This window comes from Phyllosticta citriasiana (assembly GCF_038021145.1).
Source record: "Phyllosticta citriasiana strain CBS 120426 chromosome Unknown IWZ02scaffold_14, whole genome shotgun sequence".
In the NCBI taxonomy this organism is placed as follows: domain Eukaryota; kingdom Fungi; phylum Ascomycota; class Dothideomycetes; order Botryosphaeriales; family Phyllostictaceae; genus Phyllosticta; species Phyllosticta citriasiana.
Window position 1 is genome coordinate 198,476 of NW_027117291.1, and position 14,803 is coordinate 213,278.

Consider the following 14,803-nt stretch of genomic DNA (forward strand, 5'->3'; position numbering starts at 1 on the left):
GACGTGCGGGACTCCTGTGTAGTGTTGGGGAGAGATGAGGAGGATCGTGGCGATTTTGATGATTTTGTGTAAATTTAAAGAGAAGGCGCGTCCTGAATCGGCAACGACCTCGACAGAGCCAGTCCAGACAACGTTTTTCCTCTCTCATTCTCTCGTCGCAAGCAACCCCAAGGTAGACAGCAAAAGTGGCATTACACACTAAACAAAACGTAGACACACCTACCACACACAGCCTCTAAGACCCCATCCTCTCCTTCCCCGACTTTTTACTACCCACACAACTCCTTAACTCTCGCTCCCGTCCCTAACCCCTCAAAATACCCCAACACGTCATCCAAATCAACCATATCCAACCGCCCCAGCGCCGGATGCGAACTCTTCAACACCTGCCCGTTCCAGAGGACGCGGATGTAGTGTTTCTTCGTCGTTTCTTTTTGCGTGCTAGAGAAGAAGGCAGCGGCGCGAGGTCCATCTTTAGTATTAGAATCCGGAGTAGAAGTGGAGGTGGAGGATTGTGAGGTGGTGACAGTGACGTTCTTTGCGTACAACTCAAACACGACCTCCGCGCCCATGCCCGGCCACACCATTTCCTCGACCTGCAGGAGCGCAAGGAGTCGAGAGATGGAGCCATCGTGCGCGGTGTTGTGCCTGAACTTGACGCGCTGCGCGCCATCAGAACCAACCGCGTCACGCAAATTCGCGGCCAGCTCGCCGACCCAGACGCCGAAGCCGCCGACAGCAACGCCGAGGCTCTCGATGGCGCCGCGGTACAGGTAGCTGTACTCCCACTGGCCGAGGCGAAAGACGGTGTCTGCTTGCGTTTGCGAGACGCACGTGGAGGGGGCGCCGGCTGCGCAGGGCAGCGGTTTCGCGTGGCACAGACGAGACGAGAGGTTGTCAAAGTAGTGGTCCCAGCTCTGGTGCCAAGAAGACGAGGACTTGTTGACGCTAGATATGGTGTCGAGGGCGGCGAAGAGGGGCGCTGTGGCAGTCAAGTGGGCTGTCCAGTTTGAGAAGGGGGAAGACGGGCTGCCGACGCCGTAGAGCGCGGAGAGCGCCGTGGCGGCGGAGCAGGTGTACGCTGGCTCGAGCGAGTCGATGGTCGAGGGCTGGATGTGCAAGGGCACGTTTGCCTGTTGCAGGGACGAGGCGTTGGCAAAGAAGGCCGGAATCAGCATACTGGACACTTGCGACGTGATGACATTATTCGTAACGCGAAAAGCGGTCTGCTCTCGCGCCGTCTTTGGATCCAAGAACTGCAGCAGTTCGCCGTACACGGCCCACAGGTCCAGCCCGTGCTGGTACGCGTCGTCGAGGCCGCCTCGCGTGATTTGCGGGAACTGGCACGATCCGTTGAAGCCGCTCGTGGGCGCGAACGGGTTCGATGGCGACGTGTAGACGGACCAGTAGGTGGGTGCTGAGACGTTGCCTGGCGGGTTGAGCGGCTGCGCGTGGTAGAAGAGGCCCTCGTCGTCACATGACCAGGGGTAGTTTTCGTGCGGGAACGTGTTGGCGGCGTAGGGCGTGCGTTTGTGGTGGCGGTGGATCTGGGGGTGTCAGGCGTGGAATTCGAAAGCAATATCGATAGGTCCTTGAATACGCACCACCTCGACGTACTCCAATTGATAGTCGTCGCTCGCGACTGGATACTCCTGAGCTCTTACGTGCGGCATGTTGCACCAATTATACGTGCCATACGGGGTGCCCTCTGGCAAAAAGGAAGAATTAAAAACAAAGCCATGAACCCCCGTCCCATTAACAACATCGTCAAGACTGGTAATCCACGACTGGGCGGGGGGATACCAAGCAGGGGCGACGGAGCTGTTGAGAAACTTGGCCGACATCTGAGCAGTCAATTTGGGCTTCAGCGTCGACACGACGGCAGCTTTTTGGCGGTGCAGCGGGATCTGGGCGGGCCGCAGCTGGAACGAGGAGACGACGCTGTGGTGGTGGTCGCCCGAGTGCAGGATGATGCCGACGGTCAGGAAGCTGACGAGCACGACGAGGATCCAGGCGAGCTGGTACGAAGCGGTGCCGCGGTCGCGATCGCGTCCGTCACGGTCGGCGACTTGTGGCTTTTCGTACCAGGCGACTTGGTACGTGTGCCGCATCTTCATCATGGGCGGCGACGGCGTGCTGCTGGACGGGCGCCTCATTGGCTCATGTCCGATCGTCGGATGCGGAGGCCGAGACGGGCTGACGATTGTGCATTTCGTATCGTCGACGGCGGCGGCGGCGGCGGCGCTGAGGGAGGAGAGCGGGCATCGGATGGTCTGGGTTCAAGGGCGTCATGGGCCTTTATATAGATGGCGGGATTGAGGCTGCGAGGAGGGCGTTGAGAAGACAACGAGACATTGAAATGAGGGAGATGGATGGCACGCCAAAGATCCCTGCAGCGTCCCGCACGTTGGCGCTTCAACCACAACAACCGACAACTGATACGCCGTCTCTCCATCTATCCGCACTCTCACAACTCACAATCCCCACATCTCACAGAAGCAGTGCCGCTGTCCATGGTCCCGGCAGCATTTTCAGCTCTGCAAGCGACCAACGAAACCACGCTCCAACACTTTTCCCCCGCTCAATGGGCCATCAGCAAGGGGCTGGCTGCAGGAAGCTGTCTGAAAATCATCGAATCGGGCAATCAAAAAAGAGAGTACCGCTTCTAGTTTGAAGTTCGACCAGAGTGGGCTCGAGCAGTCAATGGACAGCCAGCCTGCCGGCAAACGTCTGCTCCTTTTGTGTCTCAATAGCATTTGAAATTGGCTGAGCCATCAATGCTGCGCAAATTCCATCTTTGTCCCAATTCTCTGCCGGACCAACAATCTCCATCATCAGAGACGCGCGCTACGCACTCGGTCTATTGGCACATTGCTAGATTGCTGCTGACCGAGGGTATTTGGAATGCCACCACACTCAATCTAACCACTCATTCACTCGCGCCTGCCGATCGTTTAAACCTCTGTTTACATAGGAATGCAGAGCACGTCACTCTCGTCAATCCAATGCATACCATGCCACAATCTACGCACGTTTGCAGTCAGCGGGTGGCTTGTCATTTCATTTGATCTTTCGTTTCATCGCCACTGTCTCCAAAAGAGCGCAAGGGGGGGAATGAAGGAAAGGGAGAATCTTTTCATTCAGCAGCACTAATTAAGTAAGCATGGCATGTCGCGCAGCATACCGCATGGCAGCCCAGACCGGTACAAAGAACCAGCCGTGCTGCCATCGTGCGCTTTTCTATCTGGCGGCCCAACGTCCCTTGAATCAGAGCAGATCAGACCGTGGACAGCGCCGCAGTCTGCTCAGACAGATGGATGCGTGGGACATTGAAGAGAGCCGCGGCAACGGAAAACGAAAGAATGGATAAAGAAGGGAAAAAGAAGAGGAAAGGGGCAAAGGGCAAAGAGAAAAGAGAAAGGGAAAGGGAAAAAGTGCCCGCCATTCAGGTCCGCGCTCAAAGCCACCCTTCCGGGGTAGTGGCCAGCCGCTTGACCAAGGTGAGCGGGCAACACCTAGAGTCTCTTGGGTACGCTTTCTGGTCTTCATTAGCAGGATCACCATACCGCCTCCCACATGGCACGCCGGCGGACCATCGCGCTCGGGATGGCAGGTCGGTTTGCCCGGCTGAAGGCGCTGCAGCCAGACTCTGTTAGCGGCCGCGTGGCCCTCGCGGGCTCGCGGCCGCCCCCTACTGGAATCCCCCGAAGGCGTCCAGAACGGCGCGATTACTGCGGAGGAAAGAGTCAGCGAGGCGCAGGAAGAGCGTGGAAGGGTAGGGGCGGGAGAAAACGAATACTTACCGAAGCCCGGTCGCGTCTAGATCTGGGCCGGCTTCCCTGCGCCCAACCCGCATCGTACCCGAGAGAGGCACTTGGGTGAGAAACAGAGAGCGGACGCTGTGGTCCTGGCCGTGAGTGAGTGAGTGAAGACAAAAGTCTTGAGAGGTTTGTTCGCCTTGGTCATCCCAGCAAAGGCAGAGCGGCCTCGCGGATCGCCGGTGCGCGAAGATTTGATTTGCGACGAGGAGTTTGACCGGACCAAGCAGCCAGATCAAAGAAGACCGTGTCGCGTAAAGAGAATCAGGGGGTTGGTGCGAGGAGAGGGGGATGGGGAAGGTTAGGTGCGTCAATTTAGGAGTCAGTCTGGAGGCACAGTCCGGGATTGGTGCCGGACGAGTCCAAGGCGGGCGCACAACACCCAAGAGAGCCAAACAGTCCAACTTTCCCGTCGCCACGCGATCCAGACTCGCGTGCCAGACAAGGATGGGGACTGCCGGGGCCAGCGGCATGGAGTGTTAGATGTGTCTGGAACAACGGCGTAAATGTAACTCCATGCTTGGACGACTCTCTTGATGGCCGCCCGGTCAGGGCAGCCCAACCTGGATCCTGCCCCCGCCAAGGGGAAGAGGTCCCAGAACCACGTTTTCCGTGGAGTGCGCGAAACTGCCAGGCAACATGCGAGCTTGTGTGCTGTTGTGGGCTCCCGGGCCGCGCATCTTGGCCGGCTGCCCTGCGCCCCGACCCGCATCGTGTGGCACTTGGGTAAGAAACAGGGAGCGGACGCTGTGGTCCTGGCCGTGACTGAGTGAGTGAAGACAAAAGTCTTGAGAGGTTTGTTCCGCAGTTGGTCAGCCCAGCCGAGATAATGAGGTTACCTGGCGGCTTGACTGTTGCGAGTTTTGATCTTGCAACGCAGAGACTTGACCAGAAAGCATGAAGCTGACGGCCAGATCGAGGAGCTCCGTGTTGCGCGAGAAGAGAGAGAGAGAGAAGAAGAAGGACAGGTGAGGTGAGAGACGAGAAGAAAAGGTAGGAGAAGAAGTACGTAAATTTTTTTTTTTTTTTTTTTTTTTTTTTAAAACGCGAAAAGACACCCTTCCGGAGTCGTACCAGGCCGCGAACCAAGATAGGCGTTGAACACCATTAGTCAACAGACAACATGAGATGTTCAGGGACCTCGAGCTTTACGGTACACAGGGCGGTCACTTTGACTCAGGGCCAACACTATTCCATCCTGTGTTCGAGCCGGGTTGGGCGGAGTGAGGAGAGGGGCTTTCATTGAAGTATCCGAGTGTGTTGTGACTGATGCGAGTGAGAGGAGGTAGAGCAAGGAAAAGGTAAGAAACCTGTCAGAGCATCAGTGAGATGTTTGGTCAAGTTTGTGCAGGAGGGCATGGTTGACTCAAGGTGAAGGTGACGCAAGGTCGAAGGGTGCTAACCGACCAGCTCGATCGCTCAAGCAGTCGGCTTAGACACCATTGAGCGAAGCGAGTCGAAGCGGCGAGCTACAGGCAAAGATCTGTACGATATTAGGTCAGCTTGAGATTGATGAAGCTTGAAGTTGTTGCTCACCATGGCAGAGCGCGTAATAGCGCTTGGGCCGACGAGCGCGAGGTGGTGTTGAGGAGGAGGAGGATGACGATAGCGACGCGACGGCGAGATCGACGAGCTTGAAGCCACGCTCCGACGCGAGCCTCTGCAAAGCAAAGTCGCCTGCGAGAGGAGCAATGGGAGACGCGCTCAGAGCTTGGGGCTTGCAAAGGGAAGGCAATAGGTAGAGTGGAGCAAATTTGAGGAAGAGGGGTTGAGGAGAGGTGACGAGGGAGCAGTGACACTTTATAGGCAGCACCGGAGGAGCAGTGGTCTGAAGGCGGTGATCTGGGGTTGGGTGGAGGAGGTGATTGTCGTGTTTTGGAGCGCGTCGTCGTCGTCGTCGTCGTCGGCGGAAGAGCGACACTTTAACACTTCAAGCCAGTCTCCCACCCGACCGCCAACCACGGTCCGAGCTTGCGCAAGCGGTGATTGTGAAGTGAATTGAGTGCCGCTGCGACAGTCACATCACGCATCTGGCTTCACATTGCAGGATTGGGTCAGCTAGAGAGAGCAGGAAGGTCTCGACCAACACCAAACAACTATACATGTACCCATCGTCAAGATATCATCCCCATAGATTGACTGATAAACACATTCTCCACCCCGTCGAACGACGAGAAAGTTTCTCCAGCTACTGAGTTTCCCAATAACCTCACGATGCGATGCTAATCAGCAAACCCTCCATCTCCATCTCCCACTCCCCCTCTCCCTTCCCGCACAACCATTACAACAACCCGACACAACGCCAGCGCCAGGCGGCGAAGAAGCCCATACGGTCCGGTCCAGTGCGGTCCAGTCCATTTCAGGTTGCCTGCAACCAACCTGCGAAAAGGCGGATGGCGCGACGCGTGGGCGAAGTGAGCGGACAACTGACTGACTGACTGACTGACCATTAAAAAGGAGCAGGGAAGACAAGAAAGTCAAGTGCCAGGGCAAGAGTGTCGATTCCTTGCTCTGTCAAAGTGAAAAGCAGACAGACACACCTACAAGCACATAGAAAAGAAGCAGCCAGGACAACGACAGAAGAAATAGCTTCATGATTCACGATTCATGGACTTCATTCATTCTTTCCAGAAGCAACCTAAACACTCTGCCCGACTGACTGACATGAGCTACAAAGCCACCTCAGCTACTCTATCAATATCGATTGGTTGTTTGGTGGTTGGGGGGGCATATCGGTCGACCGATCACACAAAGACATACAGTTTCAACAACGTCGACAACAGCGTCAACAACGACGATGACCCGTTTCAACCCAAGGGCAAGCAGAGCTAAAATCTGCTTGCTTGCTTAACTTGCGTCGCGTTTCCGATTCAGCCCTCATCTGCTTCTTCTTTCTCCGTGAGCGTTCTCCGTCCCATGCTTTCCCATCTTGCCTGCTCCATCCCGCCTACGAGCAAAAAAAAGACAAACACCATAAACCCCCCTCAACGATCACGGTCTATATACTCGCCATCGCTATCGTACGCCCTCTGCACCTCGGCGCCCGAACTGCCACCACGTCGTCCCCTGCCTCTACCGCCACTACCACCGCGACCCTGAGCAGCGTTACCGCCATTCCAGAAACCGCCAGCCCAGCTCCTGACCTCGCTCCAACCGTCCCGAGCCCACGCCACAACGCCGCCCTCGTCGGCGTCCATATAATCTTCGTCGTCATCCACGTCGTCCATCAGGCCCTGCCGCTCGGACGTACTGCCGCGCTCTAGGTCCAGGTCAAGCTCGTCAGCAGCGTCGCCACTGCTGGCTCCGCCACCACGCCGACGGCCGCGTCGGTACACATCGTCAATGAACGGGTCTTCAGGCGCATCTTCGGAGCGCACGCTGAGCGGACGTGCGGCAGAGGGAGAGTCGTTGCGTACAGAGGCAATGGCAGACTGGGACGGAAGAGATGAGGTGGCTGTTTCGTAAAGGGCGGCGTCAGGGCTGGAGGACATGGTGGATGTTGGGCGACGGGCAGGTCCGGTGGAAGTGGCCGCGGGAGCCGAGGCACCAGCGGTGGAAAGATAGAAGGGGGAAGTTGGGCCAGGGGTGTAGGATGGCGCCGAGGTAGGGATGGCGGTTGCGGTCGAGGAGTGAGGGTGCCGCGAGGGACGATGGTGGCGGCGCGAGGATGAAGGGGACGAAGCGAGGCTCCGGACAACGTCGCCTTTGCAAATGGGACAGGTGCGGCGGCGGGTGGTTAGCCATGGTGTTCTGTCAGGGTTGTTAGTGTTTGCGGTTGATTCAGGGGAAAGGACAGCTTACATGCACTCGACGTGGAACTCGTGGCCGCAAGGAAGACTCATGACGCGACTGACGCCATCCACATACTCTTCCAAGCACACGACGCACTCCTTTTGACGCCCTCCATACTTGCGCCGCCAGGCTGCGAGACCGCTCGTGTCTTTTTCGGCATCAGCGCTGCGGGAACGGCTGCGGGCCGTGGGGACGTCGCCTGCTGTGCGACTTCGCGGGCGACTGCGAGAAGAGCCTGAGCTGGTGGCTTGCTGGAGCAGTGGCGTGCGCGGGCTGCCTGCTGCTGGAGTTGCGACGGGGCTGTTGGACGCAGTGCTATCGTCATTGAGGGTGTGGTACGTGCGGACGGGGAGTCGTTCGACCACGCTCTTGGGGGCCCGCCATCTGCGCCGCCTGATGCGCGACCTCAGGAGAAGCAGCGCATATACAACTGTCAAGGTAACCAGCGGGCTTACGACGAGGACCACAAGCGTGTCAAAGAATGGAGAGTTGGACATGCTTGTAGGGGTGAGCGTAACCCACAGCCCTTCGTGCGGACCGCTGTCCTTGCCTGATCCAGGCGCATGACTCTGGGCAGCGTATTGAGCTGGCTTCAATGCAGGTCGCACAGAGGTTGGGCTCGGCTTTTGCGTCACCGAAGCCGATGGCTTTGCTGGAGAGGCTCCTGGCTGCTTGCCCCAAGGTAGCTTGTTGAACCAGTTGCTCTCCTTGCCGTTGTTGTTTTTTCCATAATATTCACCGCTGCCGGGCAGAGTGCTTCCGCCCTTTGGTTTCGATTCTCCAGGCTTTTGTTTGGACGAAATGTCCTTGGAGCTCTTGGCGAGGTCCGTCTGCTGCGGCAACAAATCCGGATCTCTCCAGTCCTGTACGCCAATGACAAAATTGTCCGCCGGCCTCGAAGCAGCCTTGGTCGCGGTTGGCTTGGTCCTGTTTGGCGTCGCAGTAGCCTTGGGGGTTTTGGTGTTTGACTTGGTCTTTTTTGGCTCTTCTTCATCCCAGTCCTCTACGAGGATCCAATCAATGTTGCCGCTGCTGGGAGGGCGCCTGCTATCGCTCTTGCTAATGTCCTTGTTCCGACTGGAAGAGAATAATGTAAAGAGCGAGCGAATCCAGCTCGGGCGGTCCTCGCTGGCGTGCGCTTCCTCGCGCGACGCGCGGGTCGAAGTCTTGGCCGAATTTGCCGCAGAGGTCGGCCGGGACCCTGTAACGCCCTGCGTAAAGGTCGGACCTGCCACGTGGGACTTGTCGCTGCCCTTTTGCTCCTTGCTCGTCTTGAGGCCGCCGAGCTTGACAGAGTCGTCGAGGGGAGAGTCGTCTGGCTGTCCTCCCGACGGGACGAGCGAAGATAGTAAATGTGCTGTCGTATGCGAGGTAAAGAGTGCTGGGATGGTAATGTTTGAAGTATCGCCACGCGCGTACATGGTCACAAGAGGGCCTCCGCGAATATCGTCGCCGACAATGACGGCGACGCCTCCTCTTCGCTGAGCCCATTTGACCTTTTCCAAGAAGCCACAGCCGCCGCGGCTGAGCAAGACGACCTTGCCAGCAATCTCGGCGCTCTCCTGCAGTGACTGAATATCTGCATGTTCGCTGACCTTACCGAGGTCGAGGGAGCTACGCGATCTGGTGCTGGCCCACGAGTAGTCGGAAGCGTCTTGCAAGTGATTGTCGGTACCGTCTTGCAGCAGCGAGGGATCGGTCTTGGAATCCGAGGCGCCACCTTCGGCAGCTCTCTTGTTTTGCTTTTTCGCATCCTCGCCCGATTTGGCGGCCTTTTTGATGGACAGGTCGAGGTCCGGGGTCTTGCCGGCGCGTCGCCTGTCCTCCCAGCCAGGCACGTCGCTGCAGCCCAGCTCGCCCTCGGCGCCGGTTGTGAGACCGCCGCGACTGAGGCTGTCGCCACCGAAACCGCTACCGGTCCACAGCTGGCCACTCAGACCCTTGGATGGCAGGCCCGGGCCGAATGCCGCGGGTCGGGCAAGGAAGAAGGTCGAGTTGTCGTCGGTCAAGCTGATGATGGCCGACGGAGGGAAAAGCGAGGGAGCGGAGAAGGAGAAGAGGGCTCGCAGCCTGCCCTTTTTCTTTGCGGACCCGTTCGGGTTGGAGGAAGCGTCTGCGCTGTGGGTGGGGACGGTGATGTAGAGGAGCAGCGTAATGGCGAGGACGCAGGAGAGCAGCGACAGGAGAAGGCGGAGCGGACGCATGGTCGCAAGGGGGGGGGGGGGGCGACGCTGCCCGCCGCGAGGAGTAGAGTGTGAGATTTCTGGCTGTTGTTTTGGGGACAGACAGGACTAATATAGCGTAAACATCTGGGGAAGCACGGCGGGTGGAGATGGTGGTGCGGGTGTGGAGAGAGGCCCGAGTGTAAGCGGCGAGCGAGGTCTTGGTCTTGGTCTTGGTCTTGGGTTGGGCGGGGAGCGCGGCGGGCAGGCAATACGAGGCAGCGGCGAGGGAAAAGCAACAATATGTAAGAGAGATTGTATATGTAGACAGAATGGACGCGACTTGGCGATGCGGTGCGGAGGGTGGATCGAGTGATGATGTTGGAGGGTTCAACTACCTACGCACGTTCAGTTGGCCACTGCAACCGGACCGGGCCCGCCAGCGAATCACACCAACGGCGGGTTGGCGGCACATGACTGACACCAGACATCCCCCGCCATCTCCACGGCCACCATCACCATCTTCCTTTCTTCATTCATCCATTCATTCATTCATTCTCACGACGCCCATTGACGACTGCCGCGATTCCACGTTGGCGCCATCTGCTTTCTGTACCTTGCTCTCCACGACTGCTGCGATCGCGACTTCCTGCTCACCACGCCCCAGCTCCCGCTCCAGCTCCAGCTCCAGCATGCTCCCATCAACTCTGCTCGCCATGCCGCCTCTCCACCTCTTCATCCCACGTCCTCGTCCTACGCCCTGAATCTATCATACCTTACCTTACGCTCTTTCAGCCCTGTGAACATCTCGCTATTCCTGTTCCTACAACGGCTTCTTTACTCGACAACAGCCGTCTCCTAGTCCGCATCACCGCTTGACCACCAGCTCAGAACTCGCCAAAATGTATACAAACCCACCCGCCGTCACCCCCATTGTCCTGCCCGGCATGAGGGCCAAGACCAGCGACCAGCCGCCTCCGAGACCCCTGAAAGGCTTCAACTGGCTGCCCACGACCATCAAAAACCACTTCATTGCCATGATTGGCGAGTTCGCTGGCACCTTTCTGTTCCTCTTCTTCGCCTTTGCCGCAACTCAAGTTGCCAATGCCGGTGCAGCGGCGGCCGCCGAGGTTGCCGACGAAGTCGTCTCCAACGCTCCAAATACGCCCGTCTTGCTGTACATCAGTCTGGCTTTTGGCTTTTCTCTTGCTGTCAACGTCTGGGTCTTTTTCCGCATCTCGGGCGGACTCTTCAACCCAGCAGCAAGTGACTCATAGTCTCATAGAATTTACCCAGCTAATTCTCGCAGGTGACATTGGGGCTCTGTCTCATCGGCGCTGTGGGCTGGCTGAGGGGCCTCCTTGTCATTCTTGCGCAGATTGCTGGCGCAATAGCGTCAGCTGGCGTGGTTTCTGCCCTCTTCCCTGGTGACCTGGCCGTCCGCACTACGCTGGGTGGGGGCACCTCCATCGTCCGCGGCCTCTTTATCGAAATGTTCTTGACCTTGCAGTTGATCTTTACCATTTTCATGCTCGCAGCAGAAAAGCACAAGGGAACCTTCCTCGCCCCTGTCGGCATCGGCCTGTCGCTCTTCATTGCCGAGCTCGCTGGTGAGTGCATGGAACCAAGGCTATTCGATGCAGCTAACACGACGCAGGTGTCTACTTTACTGGCGGCTCGCTCAACCCCGCGCGCTCCTTTGGCCCCGACGTCATCCTGCACACGTTCAACGGCTACCACTGGATCTACTGGGTCGGGCCGGCCCTGGGAGCCCTGTTGGCCGTCCTGCTTTACCGCATCATCAAGATCCTCGAGTACGAGACGGCCAACCCGGGCGCCGACTTTGACGGAGAGGAGGCCCAAGTCTTTTACCAGGACGACGATCCCGCCGCTGCCCGCCATTCAGGTACCAAAAGTCCTCCTCCTCCTCCTCCTCCTCCTCTTCCTCCTCCTCCTCCTCCTTCTCTCCCCTTCATCCTGTACACCAGCAACCCCCCCATCTTCGACACCCTCTCAAACCCCCTTCCTCGCCCGCGGTCCTCGTACGCCACGCCGCGCTCCAAGCACATGACCAGCTAACATGGCGGCCGCAGGCTCCGCTGCCGCCCGCTACGACGGCCCCTACTCTCCCGCTCCCCAATCCGCCGCCGCACCCGCCGAATCCAGCCATGTCCACCGCTCGCGCTCAGACCCCGACCCGCTCCTCGACAAGGAAGCGCCCCCGCTGCGTCGTCAGACTTCGTTTGACGGCTATGCGTCGCCCGGCTCGGTCGACACGTCGGCGACCAGCACTGGCTCTGTCGCGCGTCACTTTGTTGGCCATGGCGATGCGTCTGGCACTGCTTTTGGGCAGGAGAGCCATCATGGTGGTGGTGGTGGTGGTGGAGCCAGTGCGAGGGCGTGGAGGGGCGCACCGGAGGCGGAGAGGGGCTTGGTTGGTGTTGGTGAGGGGAGGAGGGAGGGTCGGTAGGTAGGTAGGTAGGTACGTGTATGTGCGTTGAATGGTGGGGGAGTAAATCGTGGAGATGCGATGTGGTGCGGTGATGGCGGTGCCGTGTATTGATAATGATATCTGATACTTAAGGTACCTACATGTACCTTGCACTGACCTATCAACTGAGACGCACGCTGGCTGCCGTTCTTCTCTTATCTTTTCTTTTCTGCCTTCACGCCTGTCCTTTCTCTCCTTTTGTCGTGCGCTGGCTCCTTGCTTGGTCTGTCATTCCTATCTTGCAGGCAGGCAGGTAGGTGGGTGGATGCATGAGCAGATCATACACACCTGTTGGGCTGCATCCATATATTTATCCATATATTTATCTATCTACTATCCATCTATCCACCTATCCATCTATCTATCATCCATCCACCGCATTCTCCCCTTCCCTTTTCCTTTCTCTCTTCCCTTCTTCCCTTCTTCCCTTCTGTTCTCCTTTCTCCCTTTTCCCTTCTGTTTCCCCTTTTCCCTATACACACGCGCGTATACATATACATATGCATAGCTTCATTATACTCATCATCTCACTCCCGTTCCGTCACCACGGTAGGTGGTTTCGGAAATACCTGACCCAGTACGGCGATGAGGCGTCTGGACATTTCCTCTATGATGTCTATCATCCACCCTGTCTGGTAGCTCGTTCGGGGAATCAGGGGGGAGGGTGGTTTGGATGGGTGGTTTGGATGGGTGGTCTGGATGGGTGGTGATCAAGTGTAGTATATGGTACGTGGAAATTGAATGAGTGGGTAGGTAGATGAGGAGTTGATGAATGATGATGAGTGATGTTGCACTTGATATGATGTAGTGTAATTTAGATACTGCCTGTTCTATACGCCCTGCTCTGCCCTGCCGTGCCCTGCCCTGTCCTGTCCCCCCCCCCCCCCCCCCCCCCCCCCCCCCCCCCCCAAAAAAAAAAAAAAAAAAAATCGAGGTAGGCTTCAGCCAGCCCAGCCAGCCAGTACATATGAACGCCATCTATCCATCCATCCATCCATCCATCCATCCAGTGGTCGGCAAGTTAGTTAGTTAGTTAGTCAGTTAGCCGTACAGACAGGTATTCACATTAGCCGCACCCAGAACGCCGTTGTCATTCCATCTCCCTCCCACCCTCCAACCACCCCCTCAACGCCCCACCGCCGCATTCGACGCGGCCCCCCTCCACGCCACCACCACATCCCTCGCAATCTGAAACAGGGGCATCTGGCGCCAACTCTCACGCTCAACATGTCGATGCAACAGCAACACGAACAGGGACACGGACGTCGCGAACCAGAAGGCGCGCAGCGCGGCGCGGGTCTCGCGGCGGATGTTGACGTGGCGGTGCGTGAAGACGTAGAGCAGGGTTAGCGTTGTGGCGATGCAGATCCAGGCGGGCAGGAGGAGGTGCGGGGAGGAGCTTGCGCCGGAGAGACGGAGCCAGCGGGAGGTTGTGAAGAAGTTTATTGCGACTACGGTCCAGAGGCGGACGAGGGTGGCGGGGGCGGCGTAGTTGAGGAGCCTGTTGTGCGGTGAGTACCGATGGATCAGATGAATAGACGTGATGGTCCTCTTACCAGCGCGACATGAGGCAGTCTAGGAAGTAGAAGGATAGGTAGCCGGAAGTGGCACACTGGGCGTGATCAGTAAACAATCTTCTTCAACGTGTGGGACAACTCACCCAGAGCAGCGCCAATCCCACCTCCGTCAGCACCAGCGTGCCCTCATCCTCGCCGCCATACACGCGCTGCCCGCGAATCTCGCCCAGCAGCAGATCCAAAAACGTCGAGCTGTGCCCCATGAACCAATAAATGGCCGGCGCGCACGCCAACGCGCGCGAGCACAGCAACGGGACATGCCATCTGCGGTTGACGCCGAGCAGGCCGGCGACCTGCGGGTGGACGGCCGGCTTGGTGCCCCCCGTGCCCGTCTGGGGCTCCGACTCCGAGGGCTCCGGGTCTCGGTCGATGGCATGGGCAGCTGCGCGGGCGGCCGTCAGCGGCTGGAGGTCGCGGTCACGCATGCGGGTGCCGGTTGCGCTGGAGCGGCGGCGCGGGCGGCGCGACGCAGGCGTCGAGCAGCCATCGTAGAGGTCAAAGTCGCTGTCGAGCGGCGAGCTGATGGCGCCGAGGGAGCGGCGGCGCAGCGGGGCGTGCAAGACGGCATTGGGACTGGGCGGCGAGTCGTCCAAGAAGGCGGCGTGGCTGTTGCGGAGCGGGTGAGGGTGGAGGGCATGGCGCGGACTCGGCGACGAGGGGCGCGAGCGGCAGCGGCGGTCGTCGGCGGCAATGTCCTTGTAGGAGGGAGGGGGAGTCGACGGCGGTTGCGTCAGAGGGGCCGGGGCGGACGAGTTGAACGTGTGGCGGGCTGAGCGAGGGCGTGGTTGGGGTTGGTGTAGAGACATGTGGCCGGCGGCCCACGGTGCCCTCGTGCTCGTTTTCCTGATCGAGGCCAGGCGAGACGTCGAGGTTGGAAGACGCGGAGAATAAAAGTCGAGAAATGAGAAACGCGGACGGGTCCGAAGAGGACAACCGGAATGAAGCAGGCCTGGTACGGAAGCC

General features: G+C 58.5%; 5 protein-coding genes across 5 annotated transcripts; 2 read left to right on the forward strand and 3 right to left on the reverse strand.

Moving 5' to 3' along the window:
• Positions 1-269: 269 nt before the first annotated feature.
• On the reverse strand, positions 270-1,844 carry IWZ02DRAFT_471624 (histidine acid phosphatase-like protein; the record flags this gene model as incomplete). Its single annotated transcript, XM_066768889.1, has 2 exons — positions 270-1,547; positions 1,605-1,844. 2 exons carry the CDS (start codon positions 1,842-1,844, stop codon positions 270-272), a joined length of 1,518 nt encoding a protein of 505 aa, XP_066619237.1.
• A 4,571-nt stretch (positions 1,845-6,415) lies between these two features.
• IWZ02DRAFT_460825 (uncharacterized protein) lies at positions 6,416-10,173 on the reverse strand. Its single transcript, XM_066768177.1, has 2 exons — positions 7,620-10,173; positions 6,416-7,568 (listed from the first exon to the last, which is right to left on the reverse strand). The coding sequence occupies exons 1-2, from the start codon at positions 9,812-9,814 to the stop codon at positions 6,803-6,805; spliced, it is 2,961 nt and encodes a 986-aa protein (XP_066619238.1). The 5' UTR covers positions 9,815-10,173; the 3' UTR covers positions 6,416-6,802.
• A 501-nt stretch (positions 10,174-10,674) lies between these two features.
• On the forward strand, positions 10,675-11,851 carry IWZ02DRAFT_471626 (aquaporin-like protein; the record flags this gene model as incomplete). Its single annotated transcript, XM_066768890.1, has 3 exons — positions 10,675-11,034; positions 11,082-11,382; positions 11,430-11,851. The coding sequence occupies 3 exons, from the start codon at positions 10,675-10,677 to the stop codon at positions 11,849-11,851; spliced, it is 1,083 nt and encodes a 360-aa protein (XP_066619239.1).
• Positions 11,852-12,205: 354 nt separating this feature from the next.
• IWZ02DRAFT_460834 (uncharacterized protein) lies at positions 12,206-13,013 on the forward strand. Its single transcript, XM_066768179.1, has one exon. The coding sequence runs from the start codon at positions 12,533-12,535 to the stop codon at positions 12,971-12,973; it is 441 nt and encodes a 146-aa protein (XP_066619240.1). The 5' UTR covers positions 12,206-12,532; the 3' UTR covers positions 12,974-13,013.
• A 329-nt stretch (positions 13,014-13,342) lies between these two features.
• Positions 13,343-14,786, reverse strand: IWZ02DRAFT_77231 (N-glycosylation protein-domain-containing protein). Its single transcript, XM_066771200.1, has 3 exons — positions 13,924-14,786; positions 13,820-13,875; positions 13,343-13,764 (listed from the first exon to the last, which is right to left on the reverse strand). Exons 1-3 carry the CDS (start codon positions 14,644-14,646, stop codon positions 13,389-13,391), a joined length of 1,155 nt encoding a protein of 384 aa, XP_066619241.1. The 5' UTR covers positions 14,647-14,786; the 3' UTR covers positions 13,343-13,388.
• Between the last annotated feature and the right edge of the window lie 17 nt (positions 14,787-14,803).

Coding starts and splice junctions, on each gene's coding strand:
- IWZ02DRAFT_460825 (XM_066768177.1), bottom strand. CDS start 9,814: ATGCGTCCGCTCCGCCTTCTCCTGTCGCTGCTCTCCTGCGTCCTCGCC. Junction 7,569..7,619: donor GAGTTCCACGTCGAGTGCAT/GTAAGCTGTCCT, acceptor CAACCCTGACAG/AACACCATGGCTAACCACCC.
- IWZ02DRAFT_460834 (XM_066768179.1), top strand. CDS start 12,533: ATGAGCAGATCATACACACCTGTTGGGCTGCATCCATATATTTATCCA.
- IWZ02DRAFT_77231 (XM_066771200.1), bottom strand. CDS start 14,646: ATGTCTCTACACCAACCCCAACCACGCCCTCGCTCAGCCCGCCACACG. Junction 13,876..13,923: donor TGGGATTGGCGCTGCTCTGG/GTGAGTTGTCCC, acceptor GATCACGCCCAG/TGTGCCACTTCCGGCTACCT. Junction 13,765..13,819: donor GACTGCCTCATGTCGCGCTG/GTAAGAGGACCA, acceptor ACCGCACAACAG/GCTCCTCAACTACGCCGCCC.